Source organism: Neoarius graeffei, chromosome 23 (assembly GCF_027579695.1).
Source record: "Neoarius graeffei isolate fNeoGra1 chromosome 23, fNeoGra1.pri, whole genome shotgun sequence".
NCBI lineage: Eukaryota > Metazoa > Chordata > Actinopteri > Siluriformes > Ariidae > Neoarius > Neoarius graeffei.
In genome coordinates, this window is record NC_083591.1 from 59,090,858 (window position 1) to 59,116,418 (window position 25,561).

A 25,561-nucleotide genomic window follows, 5' to 3' on the forward strand; every position below is an offset into this window, starting at 1 on the left:
GAAGTGGTCATGTTTGTGTTGGGCGGAGTGTGACCAGAAATCTGACCAGAATTAGGAGCAAAACTAACCTAATTACTGATCTCTATTTATCTTAATATGCGTGAAGAGTTTACATATTTTTTCGGTTAATTTAATTCAGGAGCAGGAATTAAAATCTTATAAAATTTAAGAGAATTTTTATCCTTTAGTTCCGTAGATAGCGGGCTTTAGGAAGGAGCATGTTTCTTGCTCACTCCCCGTGTTGTCATGTGAATTAGTTTATAGCTGAAACTCCGGGTTGTTGTTGGGTTTTTCGATGACACACAAATAAAGTGATATTCTATCATCATTTGATCACATTCAGCACAATAATGGTGCGTTTTAAGCTAGCTGGTTAATTCTGTCTCCTCTTGTTCGGAGGATTTATTTGCTTTGCCTGCGTTTACTCGTAATAAGCCTCTGAAACTCCTCAGTCACCCCACAGGTAAGAAACAGTTGCGCATATTATCAACAAAATAATAATAATAATGAGTTTATATTCAGCACAAGTAGAGTTAATTGGCTGGATTATAATTATGAACTAATTAACACTATCATTGTTTCTATATAATAGCTTAGACGTATTAAATTTAATAAAAGTCTGCACTGATTATATTATTAAACTAATTTCTGATGGTATGCGCATTTACAGCGCAGCCTTGACGCCCACAGGGCAGCTGGAGGAACGCAGTCTTCTGACAGGTCAGATTTAATAAATGGTTAATTAACACTCCAATGCTTTTACAGGCCATATAAAAACAAGCAGGCGTTTTTTAATAGTCTCTCAAATCCACACTTCAGTTCATTCATTCATTCACATGTTATTAATTCTGTTCTACGTTCATTTTGCTGTTTTTGAACTCCATCACCAGATTCTCCTCATTAATATAAACACTATCATTTAAAACCATCATTTATTGTTTATTCAAACCAGTTGTATCATTATTACATTTATAACAGGCATTATTCATCTACAGCCAGATGGGATGAGTTTTTACCAACAGGATGTTTGAAATACATTTGTTGTTGTTTTGTGTAAGTCTGATCTTTGATGATAACTTTTGAAACCGGACAGCACTGAAATAACCACAGGAGGAGTGGGTTTCTAGTATTTTCTATGAACCCAGATAGTCTAGATGGAAATAGGGGTCCGCGCGCACCCTCCGGCTTTTTTTATGACACCTGATTTTTTTTTTGTATCTTTAAAGTGTCTACTTTCAGAATGTGACAGGTACCCAGCTGAAATAATGTCCCAAGGGCTTCATTTTTAACCCTTTAATGCACCTGACCGGAACCCGACAGATTGAAAAAAGGATACGGAATGGGTCATAACTTTTGAAGTAAACTACATACAGAGACAAATTAACACATTTTCCCATACAATACTGACCCAGTGAATGACATTAAGTGGTTGTTTTTGACATTTGACAACATTTAAACCGCCTTTTTGGTCAAAAACGGCAAAAAATGGCCTAAAATGTGTAGAAATTCAACTTTCTTTTCATTCTTTGAAGTTTTATTGTGTACTTTTTTCACCACCTGCTCTTCATTTATCATTTACAGTATCCATTTGATTATTACATTGGGTATTAAGCTGAAATAATGCCCCAGAGTCAACATTTTTAACCCTTTAATGCCCTAGACTGGAACCCGGAAAATGATAAAACTGTCAGAATGTGGGATAACTTTTGAAGTAAACCACATACAGAGACAAATGAACACATTTTCCCATACAACACTGACCCAAGGAATGAAATGAAGTGGTTGTTTTTGACTTTTGACAACATTTAAACTGCATTTCTGGACAAAAACGGCAATAAATGGCCTAAAATGTGTAGAAAAACAACTGTCTTTTCATTCTTTTAAATGTTATTGTGTGTTTTCACCACCTCTGGCTCTTCATTTATCATTTACAGCATCACTTTGATTATTATATCGGGTATTAAGCTGAAACAGTAACTCTCTCACTTTATTTTAACCCTTTGCATCAAAGGGTTTGCATTTACTGAAAGATACATAATTGATGGTCCAAACACCCAGACGCCCTATGACTTTAAGTCATTCCTTGGTAATGAGTTGAACAAGAAGCAGCTATGTGACCTCCTTCTTAAGGTCTGGGGGAGCAATGAGGCAGCATCTCGGATTGAGAGGAGTATGAGAGCAGTGGTGTGTGTTGATGGGAAATCCTATGACATAACATCAACCAGTGGAAAAGTAAGTTGACCGGAGACATAAGCAGTCACCCTAACAATACTGGAGGATTGATAAGTAAACCAAATGCTCTGGAATTGTGAATGTTATATTATAATAATGTAGTTACTTAGTTTCTTTATGTGTTTATAGGTCCAGACTTCCGAAATCTATGCACTGCGGTCCAACCAGGAGGAGACGGACAGTCGCATTGTGCTGTACCTCCACCAGGCTGTCAAATGGGGGTACAAGTCATGTGTGGTGAGGACACCTGACACAGACATTTTGATGATCCTCCTCTACCATGCCAGCAAGAGCAACCTCTCAATCTATCTTGACCATGGCTCTGGCAAACATCGCGTACAGGTAAATGTGACAGAACTGTCTGAATCACTGGGCCCTGACTACTGTAGCACACTGCTGGGATTCTATGTCTTTACTGGGGAAGACTGTACCAGTGCTTTTAAAGGCAAAGGAAAGGTCAATCCTCTGAAGAAGCTACAGAAGAATCCTAAACTCCACAATGCCTTCAAGCAGCTTGGTGGAGACTGGCTGGTCACCAATGAGCTTCAACAGGAGATGGAGTGCTTCACATGCATCATGTATGGCGAAGCACGGATGACATCAGTTGATGCCGTACGGGCCAAGATGCTGAGAAACATGGTTGGTGCTGACAAAGTCCTGGACTCAAAGTCAAAAGTAGACCTGGAATGCCTGCCTCCCCCCAAAGTATGTCTCATCCCACATGTACAGCGAGTCAACTACAGAGTTGCTTGCTACAAGAGAGCAGACGAAGCAATAATCGAGAGCCCCAAACCACATGACCCAGGCATGGGCTGGGAGAAGACAGGAGAGGAGGAGGTGTTGGAACCCATCTGGACGATTGGACCCATCCTCCCTCCTTCTCTTGTTGAGGTACTGGCTCAGAGAGCAGTGTCAGAAGAGCAGGTAGTCGACAAGGTAGTTGATTCCAAGAGCAACAACTTGTCTGTCAATGAAGAGGGAGAGTATGAACCAAATGATGAGGATGAAGAGCTGGATATGGAAGAAATAGACTTTGAAGATCTCTTCAGTTATGATGAAGATGAGTAGTGGAGGACAAATGCTTGCCAGCCTACTTTTATGAAAATAGTTTTTTTGAAGATCATTAAAACAACACGAATCAACATGTTATCTGTTAAAGGAACAGTCCACCGTACTTCCATAATGAAATATGCTCTTATCTGAATTGAGACGAGCTGCTCCGTACCTCTCCGAGCTTTGCGCGACCTCCCAGTCAGTCAGACGCAGTCAGACGCGCTGTCACTCCTGTTAGCAATGTAGCTAGGCTCAGCATGGCCAACAGTATTTTTTGGGGCTGTAGTTAGATGCGACCAAACTCTTCCGCGTTTTTCCTGTTTACATAGGTTTATATGAGCAGTGATATGAAACAAGTTCAGTTACACAAATTGAAAGGTAGCGATTTTGTATGCTATGGAAAGTGCGCACTATAATGACAGGCGTACTAACACCTTCTGCGCGCTTCGGCAGCGCATTGCTATCTGAGCTCCGTATCAATGCGCTGCCGAAGCACGCAGAAGGTGTTAGTACGCCTGTCATTATAGTGCGCACTTTCCATAGCATACAAAATCGCTACCTTTCAATTTGTGTAACTGAACTTGTTTCATATCACTGCTCATATAAACCTATGTAAACAGGAAAAACGCGGAAGAGTTTGGTCGCATCTAACTACAGCCCCAAAAAATACTGTTGGCCATGCTGAGCCTAGCTACATTGCTAACAGGAGTAACAGCGCGTCTGACTGCGTCTGACTGACTGGGAGGTCGCGCAAAGCTCGGAGAGGTACGGAGCAGCTCGTCTCAATTCAGATAAGAGCATATTTCATTATGGAAGTACGGTGGACTGTTCCTTTAACTCTGTTAATTAGTTGCATGTGCCCATTTGTCCCTGTTTCTTTACATCAAAGTTATCCCACTTTTGGCTGTTGGGCTATGCTGCACAGGTTTTGTTTCAAAGGGTTAAAATAAAGTGAGAGAGTTACTGTTTCAGCTTAATACTGATATAATGATCAAAGTGATGCTGTAAATGATAAATGAAGAGCCAGAGGTGGTGAAAACACAACATTTGAAGAATGAAGAGAGTTGTTTTTCTACACATTTTAGGCCATTTTTTGACGTTTTTGACCAAAAAGGCAGGTTAATTGTTGTCAAAAGTCAAAAACAACCACTTCATTTCATTCCTTGGGTCAGTGTTGTATGGGAAAATGTGTTCATTTGTCTCTGTATGTGGTTTACTTCAAAAGTTACCCCACATTCTGACAGTTTTATCGTTTTCCGGGTTCCAGTCTAGGGCATTAAAGGGTTAAAAATGTTGACTCTGGGGCATTATTTCAGCTTAATACCCAATGTAATAATCAGATGGATACTGTAAATGATAAATGAAGAGCAGGTGGTGAAAAAAGTACACAAAACGTCAAAGAATGAAAAGAAAGTTGAATTTCTACACATTTTAGGCCATTTTTTTGCCGTTTTTGACCAAAAAGGCGGTTTAAATGTTGTCAGATGTCAAAAACAACCACTTAATGTCATTCACTGGGTCAGTATTGTATGGGAAAATGTGTTAATTTGTCTCTGTATGTAGTTTACTTCAAAAGTTATGACCCGTTCTGTATCCTTTTTTCAATCTGTCGGGTTCCGGTCAGGTGCATTAAAGGGTTAAAGATGAAGCCCTTGGGACATTATTTCAGCTTGGTACCTGTCACATTCTGAAAGTAGACACTTTAAAGATACAAAAAAAAAATCAGGTGTCATAAAAAAAGCCGGGGGGTGCGCGCGGACCCCTATTTCCATCTAGACTAAGATGTTTCCTTCATGTTGTCAGTTCTCTGCATATATTTAAATAAAGGTAAATGCTGATAAACGAATAACTGTAAATGATCAGCAGTTTGAATTTAAATAATATACCGTGTTTAATGTTGGATATTTAAGGATGTGTCAGCGACATGGCTGATCCTGGCAGAAATACGATCAGAGTCGCTCCTTTTAACAGAGGAATATATTTAATCCCATCAGCTTCAGCTGTGTCTGTGGAAACAAACTCCACCCACTAGGATCTAATTTACATATCACAGGCACACATGGCACGCCCTGATTTATTCTCTTTATACAGTTAGGTCCATAATTATTTGGACAGCCAGCTGTCCATCGCTAGCGATGATGGCTGCTTCATTAGGATGTGCAGAAACGCAGATGGGCTGCGAGGCCGCACCAGACTTATTCTCCTTTCCTAATGAAGCGCCTCGCACAGACAGTTGTGCCCCATTGTGTTCTCTCTGGACCTCCAGGCCTGATGCCAAGTGGTGCACAAAACTACCACAGACCTGACGGGTATGGAAGTTGCCCCACAGTGAGAACTGACTTGCCGAGTGATGCCATCCGTTGGCCATTTGAGTGGCTCTTCCGCATGCCATCAGGTGGTGCCAGGCCTTTCAATTACATGATTTGGACTACACCCTGTATTTCTGATTTTGGGCATTTTCCATCATGATACAGAGTAATTTGGTCTTTTCTGCACACGCAAAGTGCTGTTTTCCCAGCGCTCTCTGTTTAAACCTGCTGCTGCTTTTTTTAGCTACAAAGTTATGAATAAATAAAGAAATCTATAAATGTTATTTTTACTTTTATTGCAAAATACCTACAGCATTAATCCCTCTTGATGTACATGTAAATGACAAAAATAATTAAAATACAGTTAGTTAGTATTTAAAAGATGTGTTGGGGCCTGAGGAGAGCCTGGAGGAAAGGAGCCTGTGAATGGGAAAAAAAACAAGTTCTGCACTGTTGCCATCAAAGAGGCGAACCTGTAGCAGACCTGCGACACAAAAGGTTTTTCAGTCACATCACAAGAATTGGCAGCGCAATTCACAGTCTGTAGTCAGGTAAAAGATCTTAGTTTAAATGAAAGGCCAGTGTCTAAGACCATCGTCAACAAGAGGACCAAGCTCCAAGTCACTGATTCCACCAACGCTTACACAACTGTGTGGATTTAAGATGCAAGCTGTATCTTAAATACGCAGTTGTGTCCTGAATAGCTCTCTTTTATTCAGTCTTTTACCGTATTTAAATCATATGACACTCGGTATCCGAGAGATGTTGCAGTCAGATAATGTGGGATATTGGGCTATTTTTAGGTTTTTAAATGATACAGGAATTATTAGGAGAATTTAGCACAATAGGGTTGTAAATGTTCTGGTTCACACTCCAGTCCAGAAGGTGGCGGTAATGCACCTACAAGTTGTTTGCCAACCGCCATAAAACAATATAAAGGAAGCTTTACCTACTGCAGAAATCCCGCTCTGGTCATTGGTATGCAAGTTTTGCTCCTCCACGAAATCATGGCGTGCTGATTGCTGTTGATGGAGAATTCGTGCTCTGTGCGAGGCTTACGGCTAGTTCAACGAACCCGGAACAACATGGGAATGGTGCAGATTTCGCGTCGGTTACGAGAAATACATGCTAATTTCAGTGTTTTTAAAGAAGAAAGTCAAGACATTGGGTTTTATGCAGCCAAGTTTATTTAATCAACATTTCGGGTTTATTTCTATTTATTTATTTATAACCTTTTGGTAGCATAGTTTGGGCGCTTGACCTTAACTTGGGCACCTACAACATTATCCATCACAGGTTTCATGTAATTGAAAGGTGTGGGTGCACCATGGACCCTGTTGGGTTCATCTGCCACATTGCACCGAAAAGCGCCCTGCTGCCAGCACCTTATTGGTGATGTACGATGGAACCCAGGCAGGTGCTACCGCTCCGGGTCAGAGCGGACCTGAGAGCAATGGTGATTAAGGGGTAACTACACTATCCCCAATACTCAAGTACTCCTGGACCTGAGACTCACCACCGGTTGCAGTTTAAAGTCAGACCCAGGACTAGGAGTGACCGTATAATGCATTATGGATAGAAATAGAGAATAGAATAGGATGAAGTAGGATAAAGGTATGACGTAGTAAGAAGCGCTCCAGCCTTCACCATCCTCAACTGCTGCTTGGACACGTCTTCAGTGATGAACCTGGAGTCATATAGTGTTTCGGGTCTTTACTGAACAGAACCCTCGCCCAGGTGACCCAGGCAGTGGGTGATTTGGACAGTGATACAATTTGCGCAATTGGATTTGAAATGAATTCTATCAGCTTTAATTCAATAATTTGATGTGATTTCAAAAATATTACATTAACTGTTCAGAAGTTGCAGCCATTTATTACATCATTCCTCCATTTTCACAGGTTCAAAAGTAATTAGAGAATTGACTGATACGCAGGTTCACGGCCAGTTGTGGCCCATTTCCTTGTTATTTTATGATGTATGTTCATCGAATGGTGAACTAAATTTTGTTGTATATTTGTGCAGTGACAAGGCGGCACAGTGGTGTAGTGGTTAGCGCTGTCGCCTCACAGCAAGAAGGTCCTGGGTTCGAGCCCCGGGGCCGGTGAGGGCCTTTCTGTGTGGAGTTTGCATGTTCTCCCCGTGTCCGCGTGGGTTTCCTCCGGGTGCTCCGGTTTCCCCCACAGTCCAAAGACATGCAGGTTAGGTTAACTGGTGACTCTAAATTGAGCGTAGGTGTGAATGTGAGTGTGAATGGTTGTCTGTGTCTATGTGTCAGCCCTGTGATGACCTGGCGACTTGTCCAGGGTGAACCCCGCCTTTCGCCCGTAGTCAGCTGGGATAGGATCCAGCTCGCCTGCGACCCTGTAGAAGGATAAAGCGGCTACAGATAATGAGATGAGATGAGATTTGTGCAGTGACAATAAAGGCATTCTTCTATTCTTCTTAAGGAGATAAAAACATCTAGAATTGATTTCAAGTGTTGAATTTTCATTCGTCGGCTGTTCATTGGAACTCTCGATAACGTTCCAAAACTCCAAAGAGGTGTCGATGCAAGTGAAGGAGGCCATCATTAGGCTGAAAAAAATAAAATGAGAGAGAGAGAGCAGAACCCTTAGGAGTGGCCAAATCAACAATTTGGTATCTCCTTAGAAAGAAAAAAGGAAAAGGCCTGGAAGACCACTGAAATGGATGATCACAGAATTCTGTTATTAGTGAAGGAGAACTCTTTAACAACATCTCGCCAAGCCAAGAACACTCTGGAGGAGGTGGGCGGATAATTGTCAAAGTCTACAATGAAGAGACGCCTTCACAAATGTAAATAACGGAGGGTTCACCTTGAGATGTAAACCACTGGTTACACTCGAACACAAAGCCTGTCCAGCTCTGGATCAAGATTCTTTAGACTGAAGAAACCAAGATGAACTTCTATCAGAATGATGGGAAGAGAAGAGTATGAAGAAGGAAAGGAAGGGCTCATGATTCAAAGCATAACCAAATCATCTGTCAGACATGGCAGGCGTGTCCAGCGGTCGGTGGAACTGGGTCACTGGTGTTCATTGATGTGTTTGCTGATAAAGTCGTAGGATGAGTTCTGAAGTGCACACAGCTTTACTTTCAGCTCAGGTTCAGTCAAACGCTCCAAAAAGGACAGCACTTCACAATACAGATGGATAACGACCCAAAACATACCATGAAAACAACCCAAGAGCTTCATAAAGCAAAGAAATGGAATTTTCATAAATGGTCGAGTCGGACAACCCAATCGAGCGGCTTTTCACTGACCTGAAGACTAAACTGAACAGAGAAAGAACCACAAACAAGCAGGAACTGAAGGCGGCTGCAGTAACGACCTGGCAAAGCGTCTCGCTGGAGGAAACTCCGCATATGGTGATGTTCATGGGTTCCAGGCTGCAGGCGATCATTGACCGACTGTGAATGATTTGCATCCAAGTATTAATTATTATGCTTTATATTTGTTAGTTCATCCATTTATATTTGAGCGTGTGAAAATGGAGGGAATTTATTTATTTTTTTATAAAGAAATAATAAGGCTGTAATTCCTAAACTGTTTAATGCAGTGTTTTTGTTAAACCCCTTGAATTAAAGCTGAAAGTCGAGAGTTCAGTGTCCCTTTCGCTGCTTCGTTTCAGACCTGTTGTGCTGGCAGACCGAGGAAACATCATTGTTTGGAATGGCATCAGTGTCCAAATACTTATGGACCTGATTGTGTATGATAATTAACACGCCCTAATTTTATGCTGGGGTTGTGACAGTGAGTCAGTAAAAATAACGTTTTCAGCCATTTAGCTGAGATCTGGAGAAATAAATGGACTTTTGAAAAAATAAAATAAAAGATTCAGATAATTTGAGTTAGAGGGGTTTTTTTTGGGGGGGGGTTTGTTTTTGTTTGTTTTTAATTGTCTGAGGTTGTAGAAAATAAAAAGATGGTTATAGAAGTGGTTTTTTTTTTCAAATGTAATTTTATTTTTTCATTTATTTGTGTATTTATTTTATCCGCTATTTAAAGTCACAGTTTAGAAAAATGGATCTGTTTTCCAACCTCATGTAGATATTTATTTATGTAATTCCATTTATATTGAGGTTTTTATTCACTGGAGATCAGAATCTGGTACTTTTAAAGTGCATATCACGGGTAAATTCAGGAGCAAGATCAATGTAATTCTCCTATTTTATATTAAACTTTGGTCAAATATCTGTCGCATTTTGCATTTTGTGCAATTTTTTTACCTTGCGCAATACCAGAAAAATTCAGTTGAAATCAAGCCATTTGAGGCGAATTGGTCCGCCTCTGAAAAAACTTGGCATTTGGATTTCCCGGGAAACATTGATTTTCGTGACGTCGCGTGCGGGACGCCTCCCTCTGAATCCCACGTCAGCACTGGTTTGTTTATGAGAAAACGACCTGGTGGTTTTCTGCAAATTTCAACGTTATCGCATAATTATTAAAATGGTGAACAGATGTATCGTAGGAGGGTGTAGCAACACCAATCATGATGGGATTAGTACTCATCGTTTCCCAAAAGACCGGACAATGAGAGAGAAACGGGAGCGCTTGGTCTACACAGGCTGTGCACTGAAACCGTGCAAAGCTCGCGCAGCCTGCTGGCGCTTCCGCAGGTGACGTCACGAATCTGGCTCCAGACTCGCTTGGGATTTTTCCAGACACGTTTGTTTGTTTGTTTGTTTGTTTGTTTGTTTGTTTGTTTGTTTTCTGCTGTAGACAGATGGTCTTGTGAAAAATTTCTCTTCTGGATGAGTGTGTAAAGGGACATACTTTCATATAAAAAAAACAAAATTGGTCCAGAATATGCCCTTTTAAAGGTTCTGAATACAAAGTTGAATTCTGGGTAAAATTTTCTGTTGCTGTTGGAGTTTCGAGATGTTTCGCTGCTGCACACACACACCGTGTATCCTGTGTGTGAATGTTTTGCCGAAATCAAAAGCGTTCTGCATTTTACGATTCTGGAGATCACCGAAGCAAGCGAACAATATAAAAATTGTGACCACCGTGGGGCGTGTCTGTTTTGAGCTACTTTTAACCAAAACAGGTCAGCGTGGGCGAACATGACAGACTCGGCTCTCCCTCCAGTAGAAAAGGAAAGGAAAGGCTGCCTAGTGAGTGTAACTGCAAGATAGAGCAAGGTTAGACAACGTGCCATTTTTCTGGACAGATAACTAAATCATTCTAGCTAGCGCTTAGCTATCTCAGCCTTAGAACGCATGGGCTCGACTCCACAGTAGCGAGTATGGAGTTACACACCTAATGTTTTGATCTGACAGAGAAAGAAACGAGAACACAAAAGCAGGAACAGAGAAAAGATATAAATATTCATCTTTCTTTTGTTTCACGCATCTATTCGTGAACGTCAACGACAAATTACATCCCTGAGACTCAAAACTCTCCGAGGTCGATGCGCCATCTTGGTGTGACGCAGTTCCATAGTTATGCTAATTAGTTAAAGCTCCTCCCTCGCATTCAGCTGTTTCCGTAGGGCCATACTGTTTACCTCAAGAGGGACCAAAACGATCCCAAAACGGAGAAAAGCGACCCTCAGGACATCAAAATGATCACATCTCAGAGGCGTGATGTTGCTCTTGCGGGACAGAGCGAAATGCGCAATGGGGGGAAATTTAAATTTCAGAGGGCTTTGCAGTCTGCACCTTTTAATCAAAGTTTTATTTAATTTTTTTATATGAATAATCCCAAAAAATCCATTCAAGAAAACTTTGACTTTAAAAGACATGAGTCAGAAAACCAGAATAAAAATTATTATTTTATAATTATATTTGCAGGATTTGTAATCTGGGTGAAGGTGTTTGTGTTTTTACAGAAAACACATCAGGGTGTGTTTATTTTAAATGTAATGTGATTAAGGATGATGTCAGTGTTTTCTTGTCACGTTTACAGATTTGTGTCCTGTTCTACTGCCGAGTCGCAGAATCTGTTGGATTTGACGGAACTTTAAGATGTTTGCCAGGAAAAATAAACGTCCTGCGGCTCCTAAAGGCCAAGGAGCTGCTGCTGCCAAACAGGTGAGTGGGAGTTAGAAAAAATTATCAGAAATATTATTTGGATGGGTTTTGTTCTTCTTTCCTCTTTGCATGCAGTGAGGATCTCTCTGGAACGTTTTCTCTCTCTCTCGGTGTGTGTGTGTGTGTGTGTGTAAAAAAAAAAAAAACCTGTCTTTTGCTGTAGATGGGTTTACTTCTGGACTTCAACCCCGAGGACGTGATGATGGATGTGAGTGAACATGTGGATGATCCGGATCTGGAGGCGGAGTTCGCTGCCATTGTGGGGAAAAAACCAACTGCTGCTGCTAAAGCAAAAAAAAACGCCAAAGGTAAAGACAGGGTGTTTAGAAACATGCAACACACACCGGAGGGAGGGTTTTTTTTTTTCTTTAAAATAAGAAATGCTGCTTTTGTGTCTTGTGTAAAATCATTTAACTGATTTTAGAATTTCTCATGCCAGTGACAGTGAAGGGGGCGTGGCCTTGGTGTCAGCCCTAGTACAGGTGGTATGCCTGCTGGGTGCAGTAAAAGGGGGTGTGGCCTAAGTAGCAGTTCGTACCAGTCAAGGAGGGTGGCCTCTGTGTCCAAGTTTTAATGAAGGAGGCGTGGCCTTGATATTATCATAGTAAAGGAGGCATGGCCTAAGTGGCAGTTAGATCTAGTGAAGGAGGTGTGACCTTTGTGTCGGTCATGGTCTCTGTCAGGTTTAGTAAAAATATGTGGCAGATCACAGAATCCAGGGACATGTCTGCCCGGGGGCATTTTGAGTTATTGATAGATTCAGAAAGTACAGTTTCTAAGCTTTCCAATGATGCCTTCCATGTGGAAATCTGACAATATTTGAAGAATGTGTGGCCTTTTGAATGTGTATACTTCTTAAAACAGAAAAGGGAGAAAATCGCCCTCAAAGTTTTCCATCTCAGCTACTCTGGGTGCAGGGTGGGCACATAACGCTGCTCATTTGCATGACATTACGGAAAGCCCTACCCCCTACGAGCTAGCACGATGCTACTTTCATGTAAACAGAGATCACCACGTCAGTTTTCCTTCCATGCAAAGTATGCCCAACACAATTATGAAGTACAAAAATAAGTCCTAAAGTATACTTTAACGTTTTGTGGTTGAAAAATTACTCACACCGTAAGAAAGAAAGATAGCACAATGATGACACAACTAACACAATGCTAGTTTCATGTAAAGCCTCGGTCACAACCGGCCGTACAGTACGCGCTCCTACAGCCGGTCTACATGCAAGAAACACACGGAGAGCGCGCGTGTGAAAAGCACGAGAGCGCGCGTGTGAAAAGCACGAGAGCGCGCGTGTGAAAAGCACGAGAGCGCGCGTGTGAAAAGCACGAGAGCGCGCGTGTGAAAAGCACGAGAGCGCGCGTGTGAAAAGCACGAGAGCGCGCGTGTGATGTGCTGATTTTCGAGCCGCAGAACGGCCGCAGAGGTTCGTTGTCATGTCAAACAAACTCTACGGGCGCTTACATTTTTTTCAGGTTGCAAGACAAACTTACGGCCAACGCGCGTCTTTCTCCGTGAACAAAAAAAAAACACAGCGATTTGGGAAACGCCAAAAATCACACAGCCAAAAAATCGTACGTCCGGTTGTGACCTAGGCTTAACCAAACCACAACACTCTCCGTTACATGCAAAAATAACCACACAGCCTTAGATTAATAAACTCACCCCATCAGAAAGAGAAACGGCGCCTTGCACACACCAATGCCTCCGATGGAATAATGTAGTCCTAGAACGGTCCGTGTATCATCCGATCATTCAAGTATTCCATTCAATCTGGAAAACGAGGTTGCGGGTTTTTTTTTTTTGCTAGAAACGGTGATCTCCGATGTAAATACAGAGTGTCTGTTTGCTTCGCGGTGTTTGCTCCTCTGCGCTCTGTTTAGTAACTCATTCCATAGTGAAATCGCACGCCTGTATGCAGTTAAGTAGCCATGCGCTCAACTCGGATCATACGGCTGATTCGCAGAAAAAAAAAACAAATGACTTAGGTGGGGTTTACATTAGACCGTATCAGCGGATCATCAGATTAACGTTTTTAAAACAATTAGCGTGCACACAGCAACACCAATACACGGATACGCTCGGCTCCGCAGGCATCCTGCGCTCCAAATCACTCCGCCCTGAACAGCGAGTGCCCTCTGGAGGGTGCGCACTCCAGCCTTGCACAGCTCACAGAGCGCGCGAGTGAAGTGCACGAGCAGTGATTCGGGACTGAGCCGCTGTGTGTGTGATCCCAGCGCAGATCACTTACCACTTGCAAGTGGAAGGATGGCAAGCCTAAAGACAATCATAACTACACAATGGGCAGTATTTGCATCAGTATTTGCAGTATTTTCATACTTTTATACTCTTTTTAATGAAAGGTGATACAAGGCAGAAGTCCGCGCCGTTTTTCAGCAGTCGCGTCACATGACCAACGCCAGCGAATCAGGAAGGTGAATGTCACAGTGACGTTGTCCAATGATGACGCCAGCTAGAGCTCAGCACAGCGTATCCGCGTATTCTCAATGTTTACGCAGCACCGGACCAGACACGATCTGGACTGAATACGTGGACCCTGGCGGATTCCCGTTTCCAGGCGGTTTAATGTAAACGGACAGTGCATCCGCGAAGAAAACGAGACAGATACGGTCTAATGTAAACTTGGCCTTAAATCATCATGTGAATGGCCCATATGGTAATTTAGCCACACCCCCCAGCAGGCTACAGTCCTGACAAAAATGAGACAATTTGCAACAAAAAATGTATGCTTTTCCAACAAAACAATCTATTATCTGAAATACTGATTGCATTCTTCAAGATCTCAACTTGCACATGATGGAAAAAAACAAAAATCACAAATTTCGAAAAAAAATGCTTCTTTTGCGATTATCTCGGATTCGTTTCGGCCGACATGTGTCCCTGGATTCGGTGAGCGGTCACATATGTGGACCAACTGACAGTTTCAGTGAATGAGGCGTTGCTTCTGTATTACTAACTACAAACCTTCAGGCCCCCCCAACACACACACACACACACTCAACGACTTGCGCCTGACCAACCACCTGAATGAGTTCTACTGTCGCTTTGAGAGACAATGGTACTGTCCTGATCTCATCCCCCATGACTCCATATTCCAGCTCCTGCCCACCACCCCCACCTCGACTGCTGCCAGGGCTTTTTTACTATCTTGCAACCTGGAGGGCCCCCCACCCTCCACCACAGTATCAACTCTCTCCGTTCTGAAGAGGGACGTCACCAAGCTCTTTAAGGTGCAGGTTCCCCACAAAACAGCAGGTCTCACATCTGCCTCACGATTTACCCTGAAGCACTGTGCTGATCAGCTGTCTCCGGTGTTCAGACATCAGCACTTCAACTGGAGACGTGCCATGTGCCGGCCTGCTTCAAGGCCTCCACCATTATCTTCATCCCCAAAAAGCCAAGGATCACAGGATTAAATGATTACAGACCCATCACCCTGACTTCTGTGGTTATGAAATCCTTCGAGTGCCTTGTGCTTTACCACCTTAAAGCCATCACTGACCCGCTCCTGGACCCCATGCAGTTCGTCTACAGACCCAACAGATCTGCAGATGATGTCAGCATGGATCTTCACTTCATCCTCCAGCACCTGGACTCCCCAGGAAGCTATGCTAGGATCCTGTTTGTGGATTTCAGTTCCACTTTCAACACTGATCCTGGCTCTTCTGCAGGACAAGCTCTCCCAGCTGAGAATGCCTGACTCCACCTGCAGGTGGATCACTGACTTCCTGTCTAACAGGAAGCAGAGCAGGAATCTGGGGAAACACGTCTCTGACTCCCGGATCCCCCCCCCCAAGGCTGCGTCTTCTCCCTGTACACCAACAGCTGCACCTCCAGTCATCAGTCTGTCAAGCTCCTGAAGTTCGTAGAGACACCACCCTCATTGGACTCCTCTCTGATGAGGATGAATCTGTTTACAGGTGGGAGGTTGACCATTTGGTGTTCTGGTGCAGGCAGAACAACTTGGAGCTTCATGCTCCACTGTCTTTAGAGATGATTGTAGACTTCAGGAGGAGCTCTGCCACACCCACCCCATCACCCTGTTTGACTCCCCAGTATCCTCTGTGGAGTATTTCCACTTCCTGGACACTATAATCACTTAGGACCTCAAGCGGGAGATGAATACTTGCTCTCTCACCAAGAAAGCACAGCAGAGGATGTTCTTTCTGCGGCAGTTGAAGTTTGATCTGCCAAAGACAATGATGGAGCACTTTTACACCACCATCACTGAGTCCATCCTCACCTCCTCCATCACCGTCTGGTATGCTGCTGCCAGGGACGAGGGCAGACTGCAGCGCATCATTCACTCTGCTGAGAGGATGATCGGCTGCAGCCTTCCGTCTATATTTTAGACTCTTATTCTATTTATGTAACTAATTTGTCTTTTCTTTTAACTGTTCAAGCACCAACCGCCAAAGCAAATTCCTTGTATGTGAGAACAGACTCGGCAATAAACTTGATCCTGATTGGCTTTTGCAACTGCCAGGACCAGTAGGGGAGGTGTGGCCTAAGTGGCAGTAGTAAAGATGACGTAGCTGTCGGGCATAAAAAAGGTGTGGCTTGAGTATTTTACTGTTTTAACAGTCTGATCTGATTTTTCAGCTCCGTTACCGATGGAGGATATCGAAAAGATGACTGAGGCCTGCATGAAAGACCTCGATGATGAAAGCGATGATGACCTCGAGGGAGATGAGGATCTCCTGGTACCTTTTTTTTTTTTTCCTTTCTCCCCCCTTTATATGTTGCTGTTCTTGCTGGGTGTGAGTGGTGTGTTTTATAAGCAGAGTAAATACTTTTTGTTTTGTAGGCGGAGCTACAGGAAGTGGTGGGTGAAGAGGAAACCGATTCTGGGGCAGAAACTGCAACTTCCCCTGGCACTGAGGAAACTGGGCCAGTGAAACCAGAACCACAGGTACCAACACACTCCTCATGAAAATCCACAGAACCACAGTGCAGAACAACATGCAACCACAGTGCATTGTGGGTAACCATATTGGCAGGGATGAGAATTTTCCGCCGATCGGCGGATTTCCGACTTTTTCAGACCAAAATGATCGTTTCTGAGATCGATGTAAATCCGTTGAGAAATTTTCGGGGGTGGGGGTATGATTAACGATCTGTGGTCACCTTATAACGCAGACATCCCAAGTCTCCCAGAACTTCCGGGAGTCTCCTGCATATTGATAGAAGCGAGCAAGAGTGTGCGCGCGCAACATTAAGGTCTGCATCACGCATCTTTAGAATGTGCGCGCGAGGGAGACTGTGTGCAGTGTTGCCAGATATTGCTGACGTTTTCCATCCCAAAATATGTTCAAAACCCGCCAAAATGCACTTAAAACCACCCAATGTGGCAACACTGCCTGTGTGCCTGTTCATGTAGCGCATGCCAGACAAAGAGCATCCTGATTGGGTTACTCAGCAAAATAAGCCAATCAGCTTTCAGTGTGGGCGGGCTTTTATCCCTTTTCTCGAGGACCGACCGGCATAGCAGAGAGAGAGCGCGCGCCCCAAAAACGAAAGTACAAACCCCACTTCAGCTCAGATTACACAAAAGAATCTCCCTGTCTAATAAGGGTAGAAAATACTGACAGTTTTGCGCGATGTACTGTTTGCAGCAGTGGTTTCAGCATTGCCCATGGTGGCTTAAATGATTGTAAAGGACATGTTGAGGTGAGGAGTGTCAGTTCATGTGCATTATAGGTCTACAACAGGCTGGCATGAAAAGACCAAACTCACTGAAGATTTCCGTAAAGTAACAGTGTATGAATATACATCATATATATCAAATACACGTCATATATAAGTGTGTATCTTTTTATAAATGAGGTTAGCTTGTCTAATGTAGCATGTTGGGGAGAATCCTAGTATCATATCTATATTTCTGATAAAATTTTAGGTATGATACCGTGTATAACTCTCCTACTTATTGCTCATTTCATGGGGGGGAATTGCTGGGATGTGCCGCGCGGGAGCGTCTGCCCACATTTTTTTTAGGCTGAGATGAACTTATAGTTTTTGATTTAAAAAAAAAATTTCCAATTTGTAATGCCCATTGTACATGCCTGTTCTTAAACTCAAAATCACCATCTCGATCTTCAGATTGACCGTATGGTATCTGTATTACATTACACAACATCCTGTCCAGATAAAACCGTTAGTACACACAGCAGTTGAAAGGGAAGTGATGAGTGATGTTGAATGTTGCCTGCTTAATATGCAAGAGCTCCTGCTACCATGATAACATCAGAAGAAAGCTTCAGAGAATTATATGACAGAACTTTTTTCTGGTTTGCACTTCATTGTAAAGGATTAGAGTATTCAAAGACATGAATAGCAAAAATGCAGAAATATAATACTGTAGAGCTCGTTTATATTAAAAGGTGCATTGATTTTTTGAAATCATCAAATGTGAATTGATTAAAAACAAGTCTCTTGTACCATATTAATCATTTTCACCTGGTAGTCCACCAAGAAGGGGAATTTATTTCCAAATACATTGCAACTTTTTGCTGATAAAATTAATGGTTTTGGGGTAAAAAAAAATTTAAATTAAAAAATAGCCAAAAATCATTAGTCCCTGGGCCCCGCCCCCCTGGGCCGTGGGCCCCGCCCCCCTGGGCCGTGGGCCCCGCCGCCGTGGGCCCCGCCCCCCTGGGCCGTGGGCCCCGCCCCCCTGGGCCATGGGCCCCGCCCTGGTTTTTTCAGACTTTTTAAATATTTTTCATTCTCATCCCTTTATTGGGCACCAACTTAGAGTTTAAAATGAAGAATGCAAGGAGTTTATCTCAATCTACTGGCAATAATATAGAAAAGGTACCTTTTTTGTTTACCTGTTTTTAATTGAAATGCAAATCCTTGGTTTTTAAACAACTTCTGTTGCATTTATAAACACATTATAACAGTCCTATGTATTGACTACTGTAGTAATAATAAATGTAACTCTTCTACCAAATAAATAACGTATAAATTCTGATTTAATGCACCGGCTCCAGTAAGCATCGGTATTGTAAACCGCAGAGACTCAGATTGTTTTGCAGGTCAAGGGGCCAATAGGGCCCCTCCTGGGGAAAAAACAGGGGCCCATTTCTACAATGGGGGGCCCAGTGATTATCCTTCAGTTGAAGCGAACCTAGTGAGCGAAGCGAGCCCAATGAACAGCTGGGGCAGCCCAGGGGCTGTTTTTTTCTTCTCAATTCTGGTTTTTTTGGTATTAGAAGCCATATGAAGCAATGTAGATGACAAAAATCAATGCTTCAACCAAATATATTGAGATATTGTTTAATCAGTGGCAATATTTTGGAATTCAACCACAGGCCACTATACATCACATCTATATTATCTCCTCCTTGTAAATTATAATTTATTTTATTAACTTGTTTTTAGTTTGGTGTAGGTCTATAGTAGTAGTCGTCACCAGTGGCAGTAGCAGTAGTGGTTGCTGTTGTAGTAGTTGATGTTGCAGTAGTTGTTGTTGTTGTAAATCTAGTATGACTAATTACCTTGGGTATCAGGGGTATCAGTTTTTTCAGGTGAATGTACTCTCTGCTGAAGAATGACAAAATAGATGTATTTTTCTTTTTTTTTTCTTATCCATGTTTTCTCTTTCGAATATTCGTACATAGACCGTAAGACGCCACCTAGCGAAAGACTTGGATCAGGTTTTACTCACTTGGGACGCTACAAACGGGGCAGCGTAAATACACGAACGGGTCCAACGTATATTCAATATGGTGGCGGTCAAAACAAATTCATCCAATGCTTAAATCTGTTGAATATCCAGATAATTATGTTGGAAGCTGCATATTTGTGCAAGATTTTCAATATTGAGACCATGAAGTCAAGTAATGCCAGTCCCCCCAGGATTCCGCGGGCCTTTTTTGTGATTGTTGCAGGCTAAAATGTCTGATGTTGCGGGGGTTTTCCAAAAAATTGCGATGAAAGTTGCGGTGTTTTTTAGGTTTTTGTTGCGATTACATTGTGGGAGGAAGTGAAAGTTGCGAGAAATTGTTGCGATTTTCTCTTTTTGTGATTAAAATTGGGTAAGTTAAATATTAAGTTATTACTGAAAAACTATTGATTAAAAAAACAGACACTGAGAAATGGTCCTATAAACAACTTTACCAATATAAAAGATTACCAGGACTACAAAAATGCAGAAAAACAGGCTTTACTTATCTTATCCAAATGCACCTGTTGGTTCAAAAGTTAAAGTGCAGAGAACCTCACAGCACAACATGAAGTTACCTTCAAATATAATATAAATGCCTCAGCTTTCATGTAAGAAAAAACTATTAATACTAGTACTGTGTGCAGGCAGTCTCTCCTGAAGACTAAATTAAACAATAATTATAAACTAATAAAATAAATGGCTCAGGCTTCATAGAAGAAAAAAACAATTTGAACAGAATCTCACAGTATGATGCTGAAGCTGCCTAAACAATGGAAAATAAAATACCATTTTGGCAAAAATGTTGGCATCCATTAATTTCTTGTATTAAGTAAAAAATAATGTAAAGTGCACACAGTCCTTCACTGTAAACACAACACACTTTCAGTAACAGAATTTAAGCCTATATAAACACTGACTCGCACATGCAGTGTTGCCAGATACTGCTGATGTTTCCCAGCCCAAAATATGTTCAAAACCCGCCAAAATGCACTTGAAACCGCCCAATCTGGCAACACTGGAAGTAAGGCGGAAGGTAGTTTGTCGACGCCAACGATTGGTCAAATTTGCAGGAAAGTTGCGGTGATTGGATATAATTGCAACACCGCCCTGAATTTGCGGGGATTGGTTGAATTTGCTTTGAACATCGCAAAATCCTGGAGGGTCTGTAATACGCCACAAAACGTTCCAAATAGGGTATAAAATGCTCGCTTCCATATTGGCCCCTGCCCCTCTCGACAATGCGTTCATTATTCGAAATAGCGCGTCTTATGCTAGCCGCACACTACGCCGATCCACGCGGTACCGAACCGACCCATTTCGGAGCCAACTCCCGACAGGGCACGCACATATCCCCGACTAACTCACGACTGTTGACGAGTGCAGTCGCAATTGAAGCGACACCAAACGAGATTATGCGAACTAAGCATCATAACAAACATTCCGCTAAATATCACGTGACGACTTAATAGCTTTGTGAGTGGCTTTATAATATGCACGCAGCGCGGCTCTTGCCGCTGATCTTTCAGGATCTCGAGGTCCTCGGGCTGAACTTTCTCTGTCCCTTCAGTGCAAGCCGTCAGAGCTGACAGTTCTCATGTTTATTTCATTGTAGAGCCCTGCACTCCCGCGGGAGTCTCGCGGGACCCGCCGCAAAGCAGTGCGGCGCGGGACAAATTTTGAAAGCTCATTGCGGGCGCGGGCGGGACCGGAATTGCACATATGCGCACGGGAGCGGGAGTGCACATATGCGGCGCGGGCGGGAGCGGTGATAAGCTCCAGTCCCGCTAACTAAAAACGTGTTTGAAATAAAATTTATAAATTATTAATTTATGTCTATCATATATAATTTGTGCTGGATATTTTATTTAGCATTAATAAAAACATTTTAAGATGCCTAAATTTGCAGAGAGAGTCGGATTGCCAGATTGAGTGAGGAATGGCATCTTAAATTTGCCATTGATCACCCTAACGGGAAATCCTTTGATCACTCTAATGACTCGCAGTTCACACCCAGCTAGCAAGAGAACCATGAGTGAAGTGATTTACTGCTTGCGTTAGTCTACAATTCTAATCAGAGAGACAGGTGGTGTTTACATTAGACCATATCAGCGGATCATCAGATTAATGTTTTTAAAACGATTTGCGTGCACACAGCAACGCCAATACACGGATACGCTAATCACATGACTAATTAGACGGCACGTAAGTTGAAATGTGTCAGTGCGGCTCAGCGCTTCCTCCTCAGCGGCTGCGCTCCAAATCACTCCGCCCTGAACAGCGAGTGCCCTCTGGAGGGTGCGCACTCCAGTCCTGCGCAGCTCACAGAGCGCACGAGTGAAGCGCACGAGCAGTGACTGGGGACTGAGCCGCTGTGTGTGTGATCCCAGTGCATATCAGGCATGCACAAGTCACTCACCACTTGCAAGTGGAAGGATGGCAAGCCTAAAGACAATCATAACTACACAATGGGCAGTATTTGCATCTTACCATGAACAACATTAAGAATGGCAAAGCATTATATTCATACTTTTATATACTCTTTAATGAAAAACAAAAAGGTGATACAAGGCGGAAACAATAGCAGGAAGTGAAGTCCGCGCCGTTTTTCAGCAGTCACGTCACATGACCAGCGTGGCATGAACAACGCCAGTGAATCAGGAAGGTGGATGTCACAGTGACATTGTCCAATGACGACGTCAGCTAGAGCTCAGCACTGCGTTTCCTTGTATCTCAATGTTTACACAGCACCGGATCAGATACGAACTGGGTTGAATACGTGGGCCCTGGCGGATTCAAGTTGTTCCGCCTGTGGAGTCGTTTCCCGGCGTTTTAATGTGAACGGACAGTGCATCCGCGACAAAAACGAGACGGATACGGTCTAATGTAAACACCACCACAGGTTACACAGTGACGGTAGGCTTGACTCAATGCTATCCCAGAAATCCTTCCTGTAATATGCAAATTTGGCTGTCCAATCAGAGGCGGCCAAATTTGCATATTACAGAAAGGATTTCTGGGATAGCATTGAGTCAAGCCTACCGTCACTGTGTAACCTGTCTCTCTGATTAAAGTTGTAGACTAACTCAAGCAGTAAATCAGTTCAATTCTCTTGCTAGCTCTGCTTTACAATAAAAAAAAAAAAAACACCATTGGTACAAAGCAAGCCCATTCACTTTTTTATGCTGATCAGAGAATTACAATGGTTTCTCATGTGATAAAAATGTGCGATTCGCAATTAAATATTTTAATCGCTTGACAGCACATTATTATTATTATTATTATTATTATTATTATTATTATAGACACTACATGCTGAATTCAGAAACAAGGTAAATAATAACAAACGTGAACATGAGCTGTAGATATTTATGCTCAAATCCACTCAAAGTAGGGGGCGGGGCACCATCACGCTGTGTCAAGACAAGAACTTTCCTGAGAAATAACGCGAACGTCTGCATCATGTGGGATTTGCGGGCGGGAGCGGGACAAAATATGGCAGGCGGGAGCGGGACTGAAAATCATAATTTTTTTGTGGGCGGGAGCGGGACTGAAAATCATAATTCTTTGCGGGCGGGAGCGGGACTGTACAATGCGGGCGGGCGGGAGCGGGACTGAAAAATCCGACCCGCGCAGACCTCCATTTCATCGTGTGTGTGTGTGTGTGTGTGTGTGTAGGCCGTCTCGTTTTCCCTCCAGCCCGCGATGTCATTAACGGCAGGAGAGAGGAGCCTGCAGTGGCGCGCCTAATGAATTCCACTGCGGCTTTCTCTCTCCCCACCTCGTTACCCTGGCTCAGGGTGTCAAATTAAAACGGCTGGAGAAAAGAAGGAGGGATGGAGGTTGAGGAGAGAGCGCGCACTTGGTAGGGGGTAGTGGTGAGGGAGGATGTTATAATGGTTATGAGCTTTCAGTCTTGTGGTCAATAATGAAATCTGATAGTCAATAATTAATGCTCAGCCGTTATTTATTATTTACGCCTATTCATGTAGGTTGTAATTGGGCATGTGATGAAAGTGTTTATATTGTTTTATACAACACAACACGTTATTGTTAAAAACGCGTCTCTGTGGACTTATCATTCACAGACAGCTGAACCAAAAAAAGAGCAGACTGTAACTCAGTACGACAATATTTTGAAATGTGTACAATCACATGATCACGAAATATCACGTGTTATATGCGAAAGATATGATTGGCTATTGCTAGTGACTCTCGCCGATCAGTCTGGCTCCCGATTAGTTTTTCGAATCGGCTGTGAGATGAGTCGGTACCATCGAAAACTAGTCTTTACGCCTGACTCGCGACTTCAGTTGGCTCGGTACGCTGAAAATCGGCGTAGTGTGCGGCTAGCTTTAGACGCGGGCGCGCCAACAATCTGAGTCTCTGAAACCGCTTTCCTCGTTCTGAGCGACTCCCGTTGCAGTCAAACCTGAAATTCAGGTGATAAACCTACAAGTTCATGTATATACTAATGCCACTGTTGTTGCTCCGCCCACAGGAAGTAAAGGTTTCCTCCACCACCCCAGAAGCAGCAGTATGTGGTAGTGTTGAACACACGCTTCAGGAGAGAATTGTCATGTACAACACCGCCATAGCCAACGCCAAAGCTGCAGGAGAGTCAGCAAAAGCACGCCGCTACGACCGAGGGCTCAAGGTGCCAAAACATTCCTTCATCTTATTGTCCTATCATCACTTCCTGTGCCTTTAGGAGGATCTGTGAATCTCAATTTTCTTTATTACTCATTTCTTCGTTATTCACAGATTTAAATTTCTAATGTTCATTTTTGTTATTTATCTAATTAATTAATTTTCTCTTCCAGACCCTACAGAGCATGCTAGCAGCCGTACGTAAAGGAAGAAAGATAAACGAAGCGGAGATCCCACCTCCAGTGGCGTCTGGTATCTGTAGTAACGCTGTTCCTCCCTCGGCTCCTCCCACATCCGCACCATCTCCATCCGAGCATCACGAAGAGTCGGACAGCGCCGTGGAGACGTCACCCGTGACCCCAGAGAATATCTCCGTGTCCACACTGCCGGTCCGGATGAGTGCTAATCTAAATCTTTAATGCAGTGCTCTGAAGTTTGGGACATGAAGATTTGTTTTTTGCATTTTAGAGAAAGTTTAAAAAAAAAAAGTCAATAATGACATAAATACATTTGTTTTTTTTTTGGTTGGTTGGTTTCAAGTCTGAAAATTGTGCTTCATTCTCGAGGAAACAGCTGAGCATCTCATTCCAGGAGTGTTATTGCATCATAAAATACAAGAGCCAATCAGGTTCCATATGCAAATGAAGGCCATGCAGCACAGGTTAACTGGGAGAAGGGGCGTGACCTGTTGGGTTAAGAGGGTTGTAAATTTGCATATTTATTTAATCAGGATTTCTTGATGTTAGTTTTGGTGCCTCTTCACTTCTTTCTGTGGAACAACATTGAACAATTCACGATTGAATAAAAACAGTGATTAGTAATTTTAAGTAAAAATGAAAACATTTCTGTTAACTTTTGGACGGTTTGATTTAGACGGGATGTGAGTGGTTTTTTGTTATTTATTTATTTATTTATTTAAATTTGGGATGAGGTCATTCATTGTTTCTACCCCGCCCCCAGGAAGTGAAAGTGTCCTCAGCAGAGACCTTGCCCGTTTCCGTGGAGACCGTGACCCTTCCTCTGGAGCAGTCAGCCAGCAGCGACGGGCCGTCCTGCATGGCCTCACCCCAGGAGGAACGTATCCCAGAATCCCTTGCAGGTGAGTTTGTGAATGCCGAGTGTTCGCGCCTCGATTTTATCATCAGAATATCGACATTAACGTCTGAGCTACTAATTAAAGTGTAATGTGTCCTGAACGTACTGCCTGGGACTTTCTTTAAGGGGAAATAAAGGTTTATTGGGTTTGTGTTTTTACACACAGATGCGAAAGTAAGTGCCCCCAGTAAGGAGGTGCTGTTGGAGAGACAGAAGCAGTACAGGACGGCCGCTGTGAGGGCCAAACAAGCCGGAGAGCTGGAACAGGCCAAAGCGCACATCAGGTGCAGCAAGGTGAGAGGAGGGTCTGTGTCTATCTGCAACCTGTCTATCTGCACCTGTCTGTCTCTGTCCATCTCTCCTTGTGACCGTTTCCAGACTGCACTCCTCCTCTACCTGTCTGCCTGTATTTTTCTGTCTGTCTCTTTCTTTATTCTCATACAGTGTTCATTCAGTGCTACACATTTACCCT

General features: G+C 43.0%; 2 protein-coding genes across 2 annotated transcripts in view; both read left to right on the forward strand.

Moving 5' to 3' along the window:
- Positions 1-25,561, forward strand: part of cc2d1b (coiled-coil and C2 domain containing 1B) — a 39,656-nt gene continuing 14,095 nt past the window's right edge. The window contains exons 1-10 of the mRNA XM_060906544.1: positions 1-463; positions 671-720; positions 11,527-11,651; positions 11,815-11,959; positions 16,281-16,381; positions 16,486-16,590; positions 23,846-24,001; positions 24,168-24,383; positions 24,955-25,093; positions 25,256-25,383. Coding sequence (XP_060762527.1) covers positions 11,586-11,651; positions 11,815-11,959; positions 16,281-16,381; positions 16,486-16,590; positions 23,846-24,001; positions 24,168-24,383; positions 24,955-25,093; positions 25,256-25,383 — 1,056 coding nt within the window. The 5' untranslated portion in view covers positions 1-463; positions 671-720; positions 11,527-11,585. The remainder of the gene's footprint in view (positions 464-670; positions 721-11,526; positions 11,652-11,814; positions 11,960-16,280; positions 16,382-16,485; positions 16,591-23,845; positions 24,002-24,167; positions 24,384-24,954; positions 25,094-25,255; positions 25,384-25,561) is intronic.
- On the forward strand, positions 657-3,394 carry LOC132871337 (uncharacterized). Its single transcript, XM_060905448.1, has 3 exons — positions 657-720; positions 2,012-2,232; positions 2,362-3,394. Exons 1-3 carry the CDS (start codon positions 657-659, stop codon positions 3,298-3,300), a joined length of 1,224 nt encoding a protein of 407 aa, XP_060761431.1. The 3' UTR covers positions 3,301-3,394.